The following is a 15355-nucleotide window of genomic DNA, read 5'->3' as shown; positions in this document are numbered from 1 at the left end:
GTAGCCATGTTTGGAAATAAAACACGGATGATAAACAGTTAAGACGAGAAACGAATAGAGCCTTTTAAATGTTCTGTTACAGAAGAATGCTGAAAATTAGATGGGTCAATCGTGTAACTAATGAGGTACTGAATAAAATTGGGGGAGACAAGAAATGTGTGGCACAACTTAAAAGAAGGGACTGGTTTATAGAACACATTCCGAGACATCAAGGGATCACAAATTTAGAACTGTAGGGAATAGGAGAGGAGGGTAAAAATTGTAGACAGAAACATAGATGAACAAATTAAGCAGATTCTGTAGGATGTACGTTGATGTAGTTATTTGCAGATGAGGCTTTCACATGATAGAGTAGCATGGAGAGCTGCATCAAATCAGTCTTTGGACTGAAGAAGAAGAATATGCAAAATATGTTCTTAGGAGGCAGACTCATTTCCAAGACTTGCAATTATAAAAGGAGCAAAAGTAGCTGAATGTAATTGTTTGAGAAGATCAGTACTACATTTCATCCAGCTCCACTTTTCATCAATAAGTACACTCAAAAATTTTGAGCATTCTATCCTATTCTGTGACTCCTGTTCATGTGGTACACCAATTGTTGGTACAAATACTTGTTGTGCAAAACTGAATATAGTTTGTTTTCTCAAAATTAAGAGTGTCCATTTTTAGAGAACCACTTAATAATGCTTTGGAAAACATTAACAATATCTTCTGTTGCTTGCTCTCTGATGTGGTCTTTTACAACACAAGAAATATATGAAAAGGTACCAATTCTGCCTGTTGAATGTTAAGTGGAAGGTCCTACACCTACATCAGGAATACGAGTGGATCCAAAATTTAACCCTGTGAGACTCCCTTTCCGATTTCTCCCCAGTCACTAAAATTTCCTACCTTTCCAACATTATTTCATTCATGCAGCACGACTTCTTGCATTCTGTTGTCACATATGACAAACCAGCTACACGTAAAGAAAGCCATCAGTCCATAAAACTTTATATTTTCTAAGACAGGAACATTACCTATACAATCAAATGCCTTAGAAGGAGCACAAAGAAGGCAGCTGGTCAAACATATGGCTCCTACTGAACAACACCCCTTAGGGGGTGGTGTGCACTGAAATCCCCAATTATGAGAAAAGAAGGGGGTGGGGCTGTTGGCGGATTAAGGTGGTCATCTCAAAAGTAAATAAGGGCTGTGCACAGAATTATACACACATTTCAAGTGGCAACCACTGGGGTCATTAGCTGCCTCTGTGGTATGGAAGGGAAATTTACTGATGGCATCTGCACAGACCAACATGGAGACCTCTGCAGTTGCCTGTACAGTTTGACAGAAGGCACGCAAACCTCTAAGGATTTGTGAACGGCCACGTGAAATACATTTCTTGGAGCACCATACCAATGTAGCTGGGGCACATTATTCTGACAAGGGAGAAATCATGTATGGGATTCCCCAAGGCTCAATTGTAAGTCCACTACCATTCCTGATATATGTAAGAAATCAGCTGAAGTCTAGATCATGGCCGGCGACAGTCACAGCAGTGGTTATCTACTGCTCAAAGGTTGGCAACACACCAGTTTTGCATCACCATTGGAATGATTCTCTGACAATCAACAAGAGGCAATGTAGGCCTAGCACCAAAATTAAAAACATTGTCTTGTTTGTGTTTTTCAGAGTATTAGTGAGTTTCAAGAGAAATATTTTGCAATTACGGCAGTGAGTGTTATGAAGTGAACTTATTTACACGATTTAGTTCTGCACAATGACATCATCCATTGGTGCATGTCTTACTGACTGACTGAAACAGAAATGTTATCAAATGTGGTAGTGAAATTACTTTAAGGGTCAAAGGTTTGTGTGGATAGAATCTCCTGCAAAGTGCAGCAAAAGCTGCCACTTTGAGCAAGTGGATCAACCTTTTTTAATTCAGTCATGGAAGAAGGTAGGTGGATAAATGTTTATTAGTAATTAAGTTGAGCGTTTGATATATTAACATACATTGATCTACCAACCTTCTTCCAGGCTTTAATTAAAAAACATTGACCCACGTACTCATTACACTCTCAGATTGATTGCATAGCAATACAGAGCACAGAAATATTTCACTGATTTTTCAAACATATCATGGGTTGTGATGCTGCCCTTTGTGTGCAGCTACTAGCAGACTTTAAATAGTTGCAGCTCAAACAAAAAGCAATTAAATTTATAATTTTCACCTACAGTAATGTTTCACTTTTTCTTCTGAATATATAATTTTGAAACATGTCATCTGCCTATTGCTATCTTATTGGCTGCGTAAAAGAAACAGCAGACACACCTGTTGCTCCCATCATATCTCACAGTAAGTGCTGACAAATTCCTGCATGAAACACATACATACACTACTGGCCCTATTCTAGATTTTTACCTAAGCCATTTTCCGTTTAATATACAATAAGCAGAATTAGTTCTTTTTGTGGGTGACATTAGTAGCGTAGATCAATCCAAGCGTACATACAGCAACAGAAGAAATGGTAAACAACGTTCTTTCAAGTATCGCTAACTAGTTTTCTGCGAAGGGTCTCACCCTCAATTTAAAAAATACAACATATTCGGTTCTGAACACCTAGGGGTATTACACCAATAATAAGTGCAACACATGGTGAGGAAATAACAAATAGGGTGGGAACTTCAAATTCTTAGGTGTCCACACCGATGAGAATTTAAACAAGAAAAAAGCACATTTTTGAACTCCTAAAACAATATTGTTCAGTCATATGTGCACTCAGAAGCACTGAATATCTTAGGGAGGGAGAAATCAGAGAACAAATCAGTAATCAGACATTTTACACATTTTCATTCAATGTCATATGGAATAAAGTTCTTGGGTAACTCAATATTTAGGAAGAAAGGCTTTATTTCTCAAAAATGTGCAACAAGAACAGTACTTTGTGCTCACCCACAATCATCTTCTAGACATATTTTTAAGAATATACTCAATCACCTGCATCAGGGACTAAAACTGACTGTTGTGAACTGCCAAGGTTCTCTTATGTACACAGATTGGCATCCGATTTGATAGATTATGTCATGGAGGCGCATAGAGAGTTGGTGCCCTCTACAGCCATAGATTTTGTTTACAGCACCATCTATCACATCATGTGGAGAGTATTCCTTTGTGTTTTTTCCTTATCAAGTGCACAGTTCCATACATTGCTAAGTGCCATGTTGAAGCTGTTTTCACAAAGTCTAATTTCAACTGTTTCTCTGATCACAGAGACCCAAAAGTTCAATGTGTGAGCAATTATTCTCGTCTGTCCACACAAAATCTTGCACTTCTGTCTAATGTTGTGCTCTGCCACCGCTGATTTATCAAAATGCCTGTATTTAAGATTATGATGATTCTGCTCAATGCAACGATCAGCAACCATCCGTACAGACTGTCACACGTAACTCTCACCACACTCACAAGGAATGTTACAAATTCCCGGCACACTCAGGTTGATATTATCTTTAACTATTTGCAACATTTCTTTAATTTTTCTGGGTGGCCGGAAGACTGGTCAGATTTCTTGCCTGTTTAAGGTTCTACTTATGTTGCTAGTTGTTGCACCGCAGAATGGAAGCAGTGCTGTGTGTTGATCCTCAGCCTGGTTGAACAGCATTCCATCTGTTTTCTCAAGAGCGTTGATCTAATGCCATGGACAGAATACCCATTCCTTCTAACACTATCTTCAGATGCTTAATCTCAGAACCAAGGTGGTCCTTGTTGTTTTTAGCGTAGCTCTTTTCTGAGCTAATCACAAGAAAGTGGGTCTTCCTGAGGATTATGGGCGGGATTTAAAGAACGAACGCCTGGGGTGCCGCAAAAGAAGAAACTTAAAGCAGATGCAGTTCCATCTCAACATTTACCTAACTGGCATGGAGATTTACGTACAGCTGAAAACAGCACTGAACCTGACAACGAGGTAAGCAAGCTGCTGTGTTATACTGATCAGTTAGATTAAGGTACTAATTCGTTAACCTTTTTCTTCTGAAATGATTTATTGTTTGGTGAAAAAGTATCATTTTAGTACTAATTATTAATCGTAAATGAAACAATTAACAGGTTTTTTTGTTCCTGTAGGATGTTTGTGAGCGAGCTCTATGTTAGCAGATGAGAGATGTGCACAAGAGAGCAATTGATACTTTGCAGTCTGTGTCCCCAAGGAAAAGGAAACTGGACCAAGATACAAATACAGTGCCTATTTGTGAACACACTGATTTGAAAGTGAAGGATGAAGAAATAAAAAGACTAAAATCAGAAATAGAAGTTCTTTATAAGAAAAATGCCGAGCTTGAAAGTAGCCTTAAAAAGTGTGAAGAAGCCCTGAAGAAAGCCAATACTGTTAGACGTGTCTTATTAAAGAAAGAAAGTGCCGTAAAGAAAGAAGGACAGAATATCTTATCTAAGTGTTTCACTCCAGGACAAATTCACTATTTGTTACAAGGCAAGACGTGTTAAATGGAGTGCTAAGGATATTGCCAACGCCCTAACTATGAAATCTCTTTCTCAAAAAGCTTATACATATTTGAGGAACTGAAATATTCATTTGCCATATCAAGCAACACTTCAAAAATGGACTACGAATTTTAAGTGTAATCCAGGTATTTCAGAAGAAGTTTGGCAATTTTGAAAGCAAAGAGTCGTACATTTACTCCCCTACAGAAGACAACTGTGTTGTGTTTCGATGAAATTAACATTGATGGTAGAATCTGCTATGATGCTTCAAAAGACAGGATTTTAGGACATCACACAAATGTTGTAGTTGTAATGATTCGTGGTTTGTTTTCATCTTGGAAGCAGCGTATTTATTACAATTTTGACGTTACAATGAACTGTGGCCTGCTACTATATATAATATTAAAAATTGAAAATTCGAGACTATATGTTGTGGCTGTAACGTGTGATTTGGGTACAAAAAACTCTAAAGTGTGTAATGAACTTTGTGTCAATATCTCAAAAACCTTTTTCAAAAGTCCAGCACACAATGAAAGGAAAATCTGGGTTTTTTAAAATGTGCCACATTTATTGAAGCTCCTTAGGAACCACTTTTTAGATGAAGGGTTATCTCCTCCTGATGGAACTTTGATAACCAATAGTGTAATTAAGAATTTGTTAGACAGCCAGAAAGGGTATGTGAATGTAGTACATCACATTTAAGAAGTGCACATCAGTGTTACAGGACGTGCTTGACAAAATGTTAGGATGGTAGCCCGCTTATTTTCACTCCGGCTAAAACTCTCTTGTATGTTTTGGGAAAAGAGTGGGAAAGCATGTTCTTTGATTTAGTAAACAATGTTTTTGACATTTTAAATTCTAGAACTCCCATTGATGATGTCACACCTTTATGTTGCGGATTTGGTCTGAATTTTAAAAGTCAAGAACACTTTAAAAAGGTTTCGCGATGCTTGCCATGACATGTGCTGTGGAAGCAGGAAGAGTTCGTTGACATTTCAGAAGAGGTTTATAGTCTCAATCACATCCCTTCTAGGGTTACTCGAAGAGGTAAAGAAAGATAATGTGAAGTTTATCTTAACATCACGTCTAAATCAGGACTGATTGGAAAATTATTTTTTATTTTTCTAGAATTCGAGGACTTGGTGCGTTCTGCAATAATCCCACAGCTGTAGAAGTCAAACACAGAATTCGGCTTCTTTTAACTGGAAATGCAGACGACATACCTTTATCAGGCAGTGCAGCAGTTGCTGAAGAAAAAGTCACTACCATTTCTGCAGATACTGGTACCGAAACACACAATGACGACATCTTGAAGATCATCAAAAGTGAACTCTGTATCGAGATGACAGACGAACAACACGAGAAACGTGCAAATAGTTGTGACATCTTAGGTATTGTCAAAGAGGAAGAAGAATTCCTGAGAACTGTCCACGAAATAGATCAAAATAGTGCTCATATAGAAGATGCTACTCCTGACTCCGTTGAATACTTGGCTAGCTATCTCGCATTTAAAAGTCGTTCTATCGATTAAACCTTGGGATCACGCACTGAAATGTGCTCGATTCCTGGAACAAGTTCTCAATCATGGATAAATACTGTTTCTTGTGGGGGTCTTCTAACACCAACAACAGACTGGGTGAATACCGTGAAACAGTTCAAAGTTATATTTTCAGGTTTCCATGGACTAACAATTTCAAAATGTAACAACGTAATTAAAAGTTTAACTTCGATTATCAAAATAAAGTTTCCTCATGTATGTTAGAACATGAACTTCTATATGTATCAGGCATTTAAAGACTAGTAGAAGCAAGAAAGAAGAGTGACACAAGGAAGAATCTCATGTGGACGGCATCTAAACCATGTAAGAAATGAAGAGCCGCTTTTCGTCAGTAACTACAGCCAATCAATGCACTTGAAAATTACGGAATGGTGGTAAGTTTGTTTTACGCATTATTTTTTACCTCCTATGTTGAACTATGTTAGTTACATTTTTTTTTTTAGGTTTAGTTTTGTGTGTGTGTGTGTGTATATGTGTCTCTAACATGCCTGAAAAGTTGGTAATTCATTTATAAAACAACAACATTGCTTTTCTAATGCCCACTCTCTGACGCAGGTGCAGCTTTTCTGCCGGGTGACGTAATGTGAGCGCAGCCAATCGCAATATGATTGTCGGAATAGCCCTCGCTGCACCAAGGCCATCCAGGCTGTATGGTCTGCCTAAGATACACAAAGACAGAATATTAGAGCTACCGACTCTCTCAAATACAGGCTGGCAATGTATCTGACTAAGGCATTGGTAGCTACAGTCGGTCGCTGTAGACATCATTAAAAAGCCACAAAAGTTTGTTGTTATCATAAAACAGATGAGGATACGCCCAAATGAAGTTATGGTTAGCCTTGATGTGGTCTCCTTGTTTACGAAGGTGCCTGTGGAAGACACATTAAAACTGTTGGCCACTCATTTCTCCCCGGAAATTTTGAAATAATTTTGGCACACTGACGACCACTTACTTCTTGTATGGTGGACATCATTATGAAATGTCTGATGGAATGGCCATGGATTCACCACTGTCACCAGCCATAGCTAACTTTATCATGGAAGATTTCGAAGAAAGAGCATTGAACAGTGCTCTGTTCCTGCCATCTTTCATCTTCAGCCATAACGACATTTTTAATATGGCCGCATGACGGTGAGGCACTGCAGCAGTTTGTTCATCATCTGAATGGTATACATCCAACATAAGATTTACAGTGGAGGTGGAAAGGAAGTTGCCTTTCTTAGATGTGTTGGTCAAACGGAAATCGGACAGATGACGCGGCCATTGTGTGTACAGAAAACTGACTCACACAGACCTGTATCTCAATGGGCATAGCTTTTACCATCCAGCTCAGAAGAAAGCTAAGATGAACAGATTAGTACACAACGCCAGAACTATTTCAGACAAGGACCACCTCTATTTCAAGATTAAGCACCAAAATTTCTGATCATTTGCTCCGTGATATAAAATGTCTGACAGGCAGCAAAGAAAAATTTTGGAAACAAATTTAAAAAAATATTGTGCCCGTTGGACACTATGAACCGGCAGTATACCCGTGGACTGTTCAAGCAACAAATACGCCAGGAGAAACTGAAGAATCACATCAAATTAAAAAAAGTTTCTGCTTGAAGACTCTTCTATAGAATTTCTGTCACTTAATGCAGAGAAGGTGGTGGTCAGAAATTACATCTGGGTCTTTTTTTTTTTAAATAAGAATAAAAAAGAAAAAAGACTTGTAAACGATCAGCATGCAGCTGTATTTACAAAACACAGGGTGAACATAAAGTCCAGGAACAATTATTTATTGCACAAGAACTAAACATTGTACAGATGTCACGCTACATCACGTGGTAGAGTCGGTATATACACCAGATCTTTAATGTGTCCCCACAGAAAAGTCACATGGCGTGAGATCTGGTGATTGGGGAGACCATTTCATGAAACAGCTGTCCCTTTCTGTAGCACGGTCGATCCAGTGATGCAGCAGCTCCGTGTTCAGGTACTCACGAATTTGAATGGTTTCGTAGACAGCTTCTATTGCAGGACTTTCCACACCGTCATTTGAGGCATTTCAAGTTCACAGGATGCACGACACACCAATTTCTTTGGACTCCTTATGAATGTCTCTCGTACGCACTCCACATTCACTTCATTCACATTGGAACGTCCACTACTCTTTCCCAGGCACAAGCAATCAGTCTTAACGAATTTGTTGTGTCAGTGGCCTTCCTTGTTGGTAGCTTCTTACTGTACTTGGTTCTAAACATCAGTTGAACAGCTGTAGCACACTTGTTTTTGTCAAACTCCAACACACAGAAGCCTCACTCCGCACCTGAACTCATCATGTTTGCAACTAGCGCTGACTATTGGCAGATTACCACACTACGCTCTGGCGGTATATACGAAAAAAAACCTTCAGAGTTTCTCCTCAAAATGACATATGTATGATATCTGCACAATGTTTGGTTCTTGTGCAATAAATAATTGAAGGTGTTCCCGGATTTTATGCACACCCTGTAATGTTTGATGCAAATACAAAATGACTTGTTCCACATCATTACGACTTATCATACAAATGAGCCATGAATCATGATACAAACACAGATCAAAGAAGAGTACACCAGCAGTCATTTTGCCAAATAACAGTTCCATTGAATTACAATCCTAGTTAGGCCTCCATGGAAGGAAGTCAACATCGAGTAATAGAATAAGTACTCGAGGTACTACCAATGACCTGGCCATGTAAGTGACAAAATTCGATACCTTTGGAGTGAGATGTGTATGTACACGATTTTTTCTGGCCTTCAAAAATTAAGAGGCAGTCATAGGCTAAGATACTTAAGTATTCAAAAAGGCAGCATACTTCAAATAACAAGGTGGTGGTGGGGATGCATGGCAATCGTCTCTGCAACTGAAACAATTAGGGATGGTCACACGAGGTGGTTTCATGAAGCACCAAACCACAGTTTCCACAACTTATATTATTCGTACAAAGGTAAGACTAGGCCCAAAGTTGGCATTTAAAACTCTGCATTGGAGGTGGGAAATATAGTTTCACATGACAACAGTAGACTTCGATTTTAACTTCTTCAGGAATTGAATCCACCTCAAAACTGAGGGTATCAACCTTCTGCTCTATCAGGCTTGGATTTTTACGATGTATGAAGCAGATTTCTTGTCTTTTGAAGTTTTCGAATAGTTCCTCATCCTTCTGCAGCATTAACATCCAGTAAAAAATTAAACCCTGTACCATCCTCAGGCTCTTATGTTGCAATGACAGGTATAGCAAGTTTCTTTGAAGACAGTAACATTTGAAACTAGGTAGGAATTGTTTCAATTTGTCAAACCAGATTTGTAGTTTTGAGGAAAGAGATTTCCTCAAAAACATTTTCGGTACTGTCTATAAAGAACATAGGTTTGGTAGATAGAAAGGACCCTTCATCAGTCCAGGTGCAAATGGAAAACTGAGGAATAAATTTTTGTAGTTTGATCCTGCTGTCTTCTCATGGCATGGCTGAGGAGTGAACATTATTGAACCCTACAATCTGTGCTGAAACATTCACCTCTGTACTGAGTCACTGCCAGAGCCTCACAGCCACTAGCTGTTAATTTTTATCTTTTCACTCTGCAAGATATCCACCAAGACACTGCCTTCTCTGGTCGAGGATCCCCCTCCACATGCACCACTCAGCCTGAGCTATGGGTGCCTGGCTTAAAGCCCATTGTCCAAAGCTGCCAAAAAGACAGGCACATTCTCAGCATCCACAAGGAGGTATCAAATTCAGGCATGAACAGCAAATTGCCTGCTTTGTTAGGTGGCTGATTCAAAAAAATGTTCAAATGAGTGTGAAATCTTATGGGACTTAACTGCTAAGGTCATCAGTCCTTAAGCTTACACACTACTTAACCTAAATTATCCAAAGGACAAACACACACACCCACGCACGAGGGAGGACTCGACCATCCGCCGGGACCAGCCGCACAGCCCATGACTGCAGCGTCTTAGACCGCACGGCTAGGTGGCTGATTCCTGAAGACCCCAAAACATTGGTTATTTATCGTGCTACGTACAGATCAATCTTCCCCGTACAGCCCACACTACTGGAAAATTTAGAAAAAGTGGAGATCAAACATATGGATCTCTCAGTCTCTTCTGGTACTTCATTCATGAATAGAATACAGAGCTCAAAAGGTATTTTCTTTAACAGGCTAATCACATAAAAAGTGGACTAAGGAGAAAAAAAATGAAAAACGAACACACAGGATTACAAAAATAAATAAATAAGCAGCATGTCCTAATATTCTGGAGGAACTTGCACATTTCAAACAAGGCTTTATATATTTACTCACCAAGGAAGGGTTTCTCCGCACAACAAGCTTCACATCATCTGAAGATACCATACTCCGTTTGGCATGTCTGGAAAGAAGAGTTCAGGTGCTTTCATTGCAAACAATAAAGAACATAAACTGTGCATTTCTAAGCATCCAAACAGACACTCATTCTTTAATTTATGGGTAGACACGTACTTTGCAAACAATTCCAAATCTTCAGCAATTGAACGAGCTTTCTTCCAAGCCATTTCTGCAAATACATTCACAACCTCAGATGAACATGTTACACCAATCTCCTTCGACGTCTCTGTAACAACTCTGTCCACCTCTTGGAATAGGATAATCTTCAGTATCTGAATAGAAAAACACGAAGTTAGTAACATCTACCTAAAACATACTTATGCACCGCTTGCTACAAAAAAAAAAAAAAAAAATCTTTATGAAAAACTGTTGATTGGCAGTACAAAAATAGTAATGCTTAATAGCAAAATTTTAAAACATCTATCTACTTACACAAAACAGGTGGAAAATTAATTATTTTACTAACTACCATTTAATTTTGGATCAGTCCTAATAAATGAGGTAGCCTTCAAGCTGTGCCAGTCCATGCAGCCTGTATAAAATCAAAAATTTCAATCTCTGAAGAAATTAAACTACTATATGCCTCAAATACCTACACAAATTTAAAGCAGAAAGCTAAAGGCTAAAGCTCTGTTATTTCACCATCTTTGGAATTAATGGTACCAAAGAGAACTGACAAAAAAAAGTATGTTTCATTATACAGCAATGTACAGTGACCAATAAACTAATCATGGCTTTATAAACAATAATATGACCGCATTGCAAACTTCGTTTGGGGTACAAAGATGAATGATATATAGAAATCAATAGACTCGATAAATTATCTAATCATTTCCTCAATTCAACTTAGGACGCTCAGGTGTGGTAAGTTCGAAATACAAACTTTTACCGTCGGTCAACTACTTCACTTGCAGAAGGGTACATTCACGTTTCTCAAATATTTCTATCGGCATTCATTCACTTATATAGTCGTACTAAGAGTTCTTACTAATACTTATTTCTGTGCGCATGAACAACTTGCGCTCTGAATTTACGCAAATTGACTCATACGGCTCTGTGCATGACACTTCCTTGCTGTTAAGGCAAAATTCTATTGAACTGCAGACAAAACGCAGCACCACATCATTTGACACACATTGCTTCCACGAAATACAACCACAATTCCACATATTCCATTTGATGCGTTACAAAACATGACTACCTTACTTTCACGCAAGAAAAAAAAGGCTTACTTCTTCTTTCTTAAGAGCACACATCCCACCTGACATTATAGCAACTCAACAATACTCCAAAGTCCAAATCCAAATTACCGCTGTTTGCCACTTCCGCTAAACATCTGCAAAGATCATCACAGTAAGATACATACGGCTGGTCTAACCCCTCTGGCGACTGGCTACAGACCCATCACAGTCTAACCACAGTTCTAACATAACAGTCGCGACAGCAGCGCCCCAAGCGGCCGGTAGGTTGAACTGTGAGTTCGGCACGATCGTGAAATCGAATAGTGACTGTTTATTTTGATTTACACAATGGTTTTTACCATCGGGAGCGTTTGTAGCGCAATAAATTGCAGCAGCAATAGGAAGAAGACACCACAGCTGTCTTTTTCAGGTTTCCTAAGGATCCTGAGAGGTATATACCATCATGTTACTAAAGTGTATCGTCAGGATTCAATTGCAAACTGTATGTGTATAAATGATGAATGTTTCGTTTTAGGAGCAAAAAATGGCTAGTTAATAGCAGACGAGAAGACCTTATGAAGAAAGACCCGGTTTACCTGTATAATAATATTAGGTTTTGTTCGCTACATTTCGAACAAAACCAGTTCATGAACGCAGACAATAACAAACTCGTGTGGAATGCAGTACTCCCACTGTTTGACATTCCAAATAAGCCACCTCAACTGACGATGAAGAGAAAACTGCCACAAAGATTCGACAGTCAATCTAAAGCTGTAAAACAGACCTATGACATAGAAGCAGCCAGTTCAACTCTCCATGTATTAGTGCCATATTCGTGAGAATCATCAACACAGACCTACTTTGACGATGAAGTGGTTAGATTAAGTGCAGCTGTTCGTGTCTTACAAAAGCGTGTGTAGTGTCAGAATGTGCTGATCGCTAGACTTTGAGCGAAACTATTATGGGACAAGGAAAGTGCCTACAGACAGATTGTTTGAAAATTATTCAAATATTTGGTTTTGCGTGAAATGTAATATAATCAGCTCATTATAATGTTTCCAGCATATTTCTCCCACTATTTGTTAGTTGCTTGTCCCACACAGAATAATATAAAGATGAAGGTCGTACTTGTGGCAACAGGCGACAATGACAAACACAGTAGGCCTACAGAACGATAAACGAGCTGTCCATCGCTTTTGCATGTAGAGGTACATGTCTGTGCTTCTTACATGTGATTCTGTGTGTTTATATTCTTTTGATATCGACGTGGTAAGCTGCAATTCTGTCCAATGTCACAAGTGTTTCTTCACGAATGTGATAGCAGATAGAGATACCATCTGAGCTGTTCGTGGAAACGCGCGCTTGATGCAGAGAAGCAGCAGAGACGTTCCTTCCAAGGTTTACGTGCTGCTGCTCCTTTTATGACTTCCTCACTGTGAGGAGGTTCGAGTGGAAGTTTGTGGCCTGTTGGCCTTTACTCCCCTGGGAATCTTGTAGAGTCTTCTGTCTGTACTGGTGGTTGGCTCTGTACTGGCGAGGAGTGCCGATGTCCTATTTCTTGATTTTGTCGATATGACGATGTTTCTTCTTCTTCTTGCTATTGCTGAGGGCTCTCCCTCGGTTGGGATACTGTGCGTAATGTATCCTGCTTTATCATATTCTCTGTTGACCAGAGCGATGATGATACAGCGCATTTGCCACTCTGTGAAGATAGGGTAGGAATCAATCAGATTGAATTCCTCCCTAGAAAGACCAAGAAGGCCTTCTGGATACCCAACTGGGCGATGTGGGAGTAGAGGTTTAGGATAGTTAGGTGGAACGAAAGGATAAGGGTTGTCGTGGTGGGGGTATGTACCATCGCGAAGCGATGCAGCGATCTTCTTCGTTACAGCGCTTGCGCTGTACATATCTGGAAGCGGTAGGAATGGGACTTCTTCCCACTCTTCCTCTTACGCTGCTGCTTCGGTGTCCGACTTGTGCTGTGTCGCCTCCCCTTCGGCAGGCTCGTCGGTCTGCGTGGCCACCGTCGCGAACTCCTTCTCACGTGGAGGAGTCGTCTGGGTGGCGGTGTCTTCTGTTGTGGCGGAAGCTGCTTTGGCTGAGCAAAGCTCCTGCTTCAGCACAGCAATCTGACGCCGAGCCTCACCCAGTTCCGCCAACATGGCCGCCCTCTCTTCCGCCATGGCGGATTTGAAGGCGGACATGGCTTCTTGTACGGCGTCGTTAAGGCGCCTGGTGACGACGTCTTCTGTACAAGTGACCACCTCTTCGCGTGTGGTGGTCACTTGCTTTTGCGTCTTCTTCTCCGGTCCGCGCCAATTTCTTCTGTAGGCGCAGGAACGGGCGTTGGCCGCGTGTGCGCCGCCGCAGTTGGCGCAGGTACAGCGTCCTTCTGCTTTTTGCAGTCGCGTGTGTCGTGTGCTTGCGCACACTTCTAGCATGCAACTGCTACGTTGCAGTGCTTGGCGACGTGGCCAAGCTTTTGACAGTGAAAGCACTGCGCTGCAGTCTTCCTCTCCTTCTTCCCGGATGTTCCTGCTAGCGTGAGCAGCAACTCCGCCAAGGCAGCAGCTTTGCGTCCCCTTCCGCGTCCCGACATCTCGAGTAGCAACAGCGACAATCAGCGATGCTTAACTCTCCGCAGCGTCAGCGGGAATCAAGCTTTACGTTCAAACGGCGCACACAGTGACACGGTCTGAAACAGCAGTACGTAATCGCCGACCAATCATAAGCCGACCAATCAGAAGCCGTCTTCGGGCTATATAGAGGCTACCACAGCAGCAGTTAAGACAGTTAGCTCCTGACGATGATGATGGAGGTAATCGTTGAAAGCTCGAGATTTTATCTAGAACTGACGCGGCAAGAATACCGAGAATGTTTTATATATAAGTGCCGTCGCGAAAAACTTCGTTCACATATTTCAAAATTTAATGTTAGGTGTTGCATGTCATGGTCAGATAGCCCATTTACTACTGGTTTTGTAATGTGTCCTAGTTGCCTAAAATCGTCTATAAAGATATTATCAATGGCAGTCTTAGAATATTTGTATACCTAAGTTGGGAAATTTATAGTAGAACTTAAATAGAATGACAAAGCAACTGATTTCAGTAACTGTTCACTGACAGTGTTTTTCAGGACATCCATATAAAAATCACCAGCAACCACTAGTTCTTTGTTTCTTAATTTTAGATGAGGTAATAAATCTCCAACACCATTTATAAACAGGTTGAAACTTCCTGAAGGTGCTCTGTATATGGCTATTATTATAAGGGGCCTTTTATGAAATTCTATGTTTGTTCCACATGCTTCTATGTGCTACTCTAAGAAAAATTTATTAATGCCAATATTCTTAAATTTAAAACTGTTTTCAACAAATGTGATAATTCCTCATTTCTCCATATTTTGTCTACAGAAGTAAGACCCTAACTGAAATTCTGTAAGATTTAACATATCTATACCAGTAGTCACATGATGTTCAGAGGCGAAAGCGAAAGTGAATAGTAGTTGCCGGCCGGTGTGACCGTGCGGTTCTAGGTACTTCAGTCTGGAACTGCGCGACTGCTACGGTCGCAGGTTCGAATCCTGTGTCGGGCATGGATGTGTGTGCTGTCCTTAGGTTAGTTAGGTTTAAGTAGTTCTAAGTTCTAGGGGACTGATGACCACAGATGTTAAGGCCCATAGTGCTCAGAGCCAATAGTAGTTGTTTATATTAGACTAGCATAGAAGCCTTATTGTTACATGAC

At 40.2% G+C, this 15355-nt stretch overlaps 1 protein-coding gene across 2 annotated transcripts in view; it reads right to left on the bottom strand.

Annotated features, from left to right (window-relative positions):
- The window catches only part of LOC124555538 (centromere protein S-like), a 66569-nt gene extending 54761 nt beyond the window's left edge, over window positions 1-11808 (bottom strand). For both annotated transcript variants that reach the window (XM_047129493.1, XM_047129494.1), the window contains exons 1-3: window positions 11664-11808; window positions 10546-10703; window positions 10369-10435 (exon numbers count right to left, since the gene is read on the bottom strand). In XM_047129493.1, coding sequence (XP_046985449.1) covers window positions 10369-10435; window positions 10546-10703; window positions 11664-11699 — 261 coding nt within the window. In that variant the 5' untranslated portion in view covers window positions 11700-11808. The remainder of the gene's footprint in view (window positions 1-10368; window positions 10436-10545; window positions 10704-11663) is intronic.
- Between the last annotated feature and the right edge of the window lie 3547 nt (window positions 11809-15355).

The sequence above is a fragment of the Schistocerca americana genome, chromosome X (assembly GCF_021461395.2).
Source record: "Schistocerca americana isolate TAMUIC-IGC-003095 chromosome X, iqSchAmer2.1, whole genome shotgun sequence".
In the NCBI taxonomy this organism is placed as follows: Eukaryota; Metazoa; Arthropoda; class Insecta; order Orthoptera; family Acrididae; genus Schistocerca; species Schistocerca americana.
Note: the sequence above shows the minus strand (reverse complement) of the source record. Positions and strands in the feature narration are given on the sequence as shown.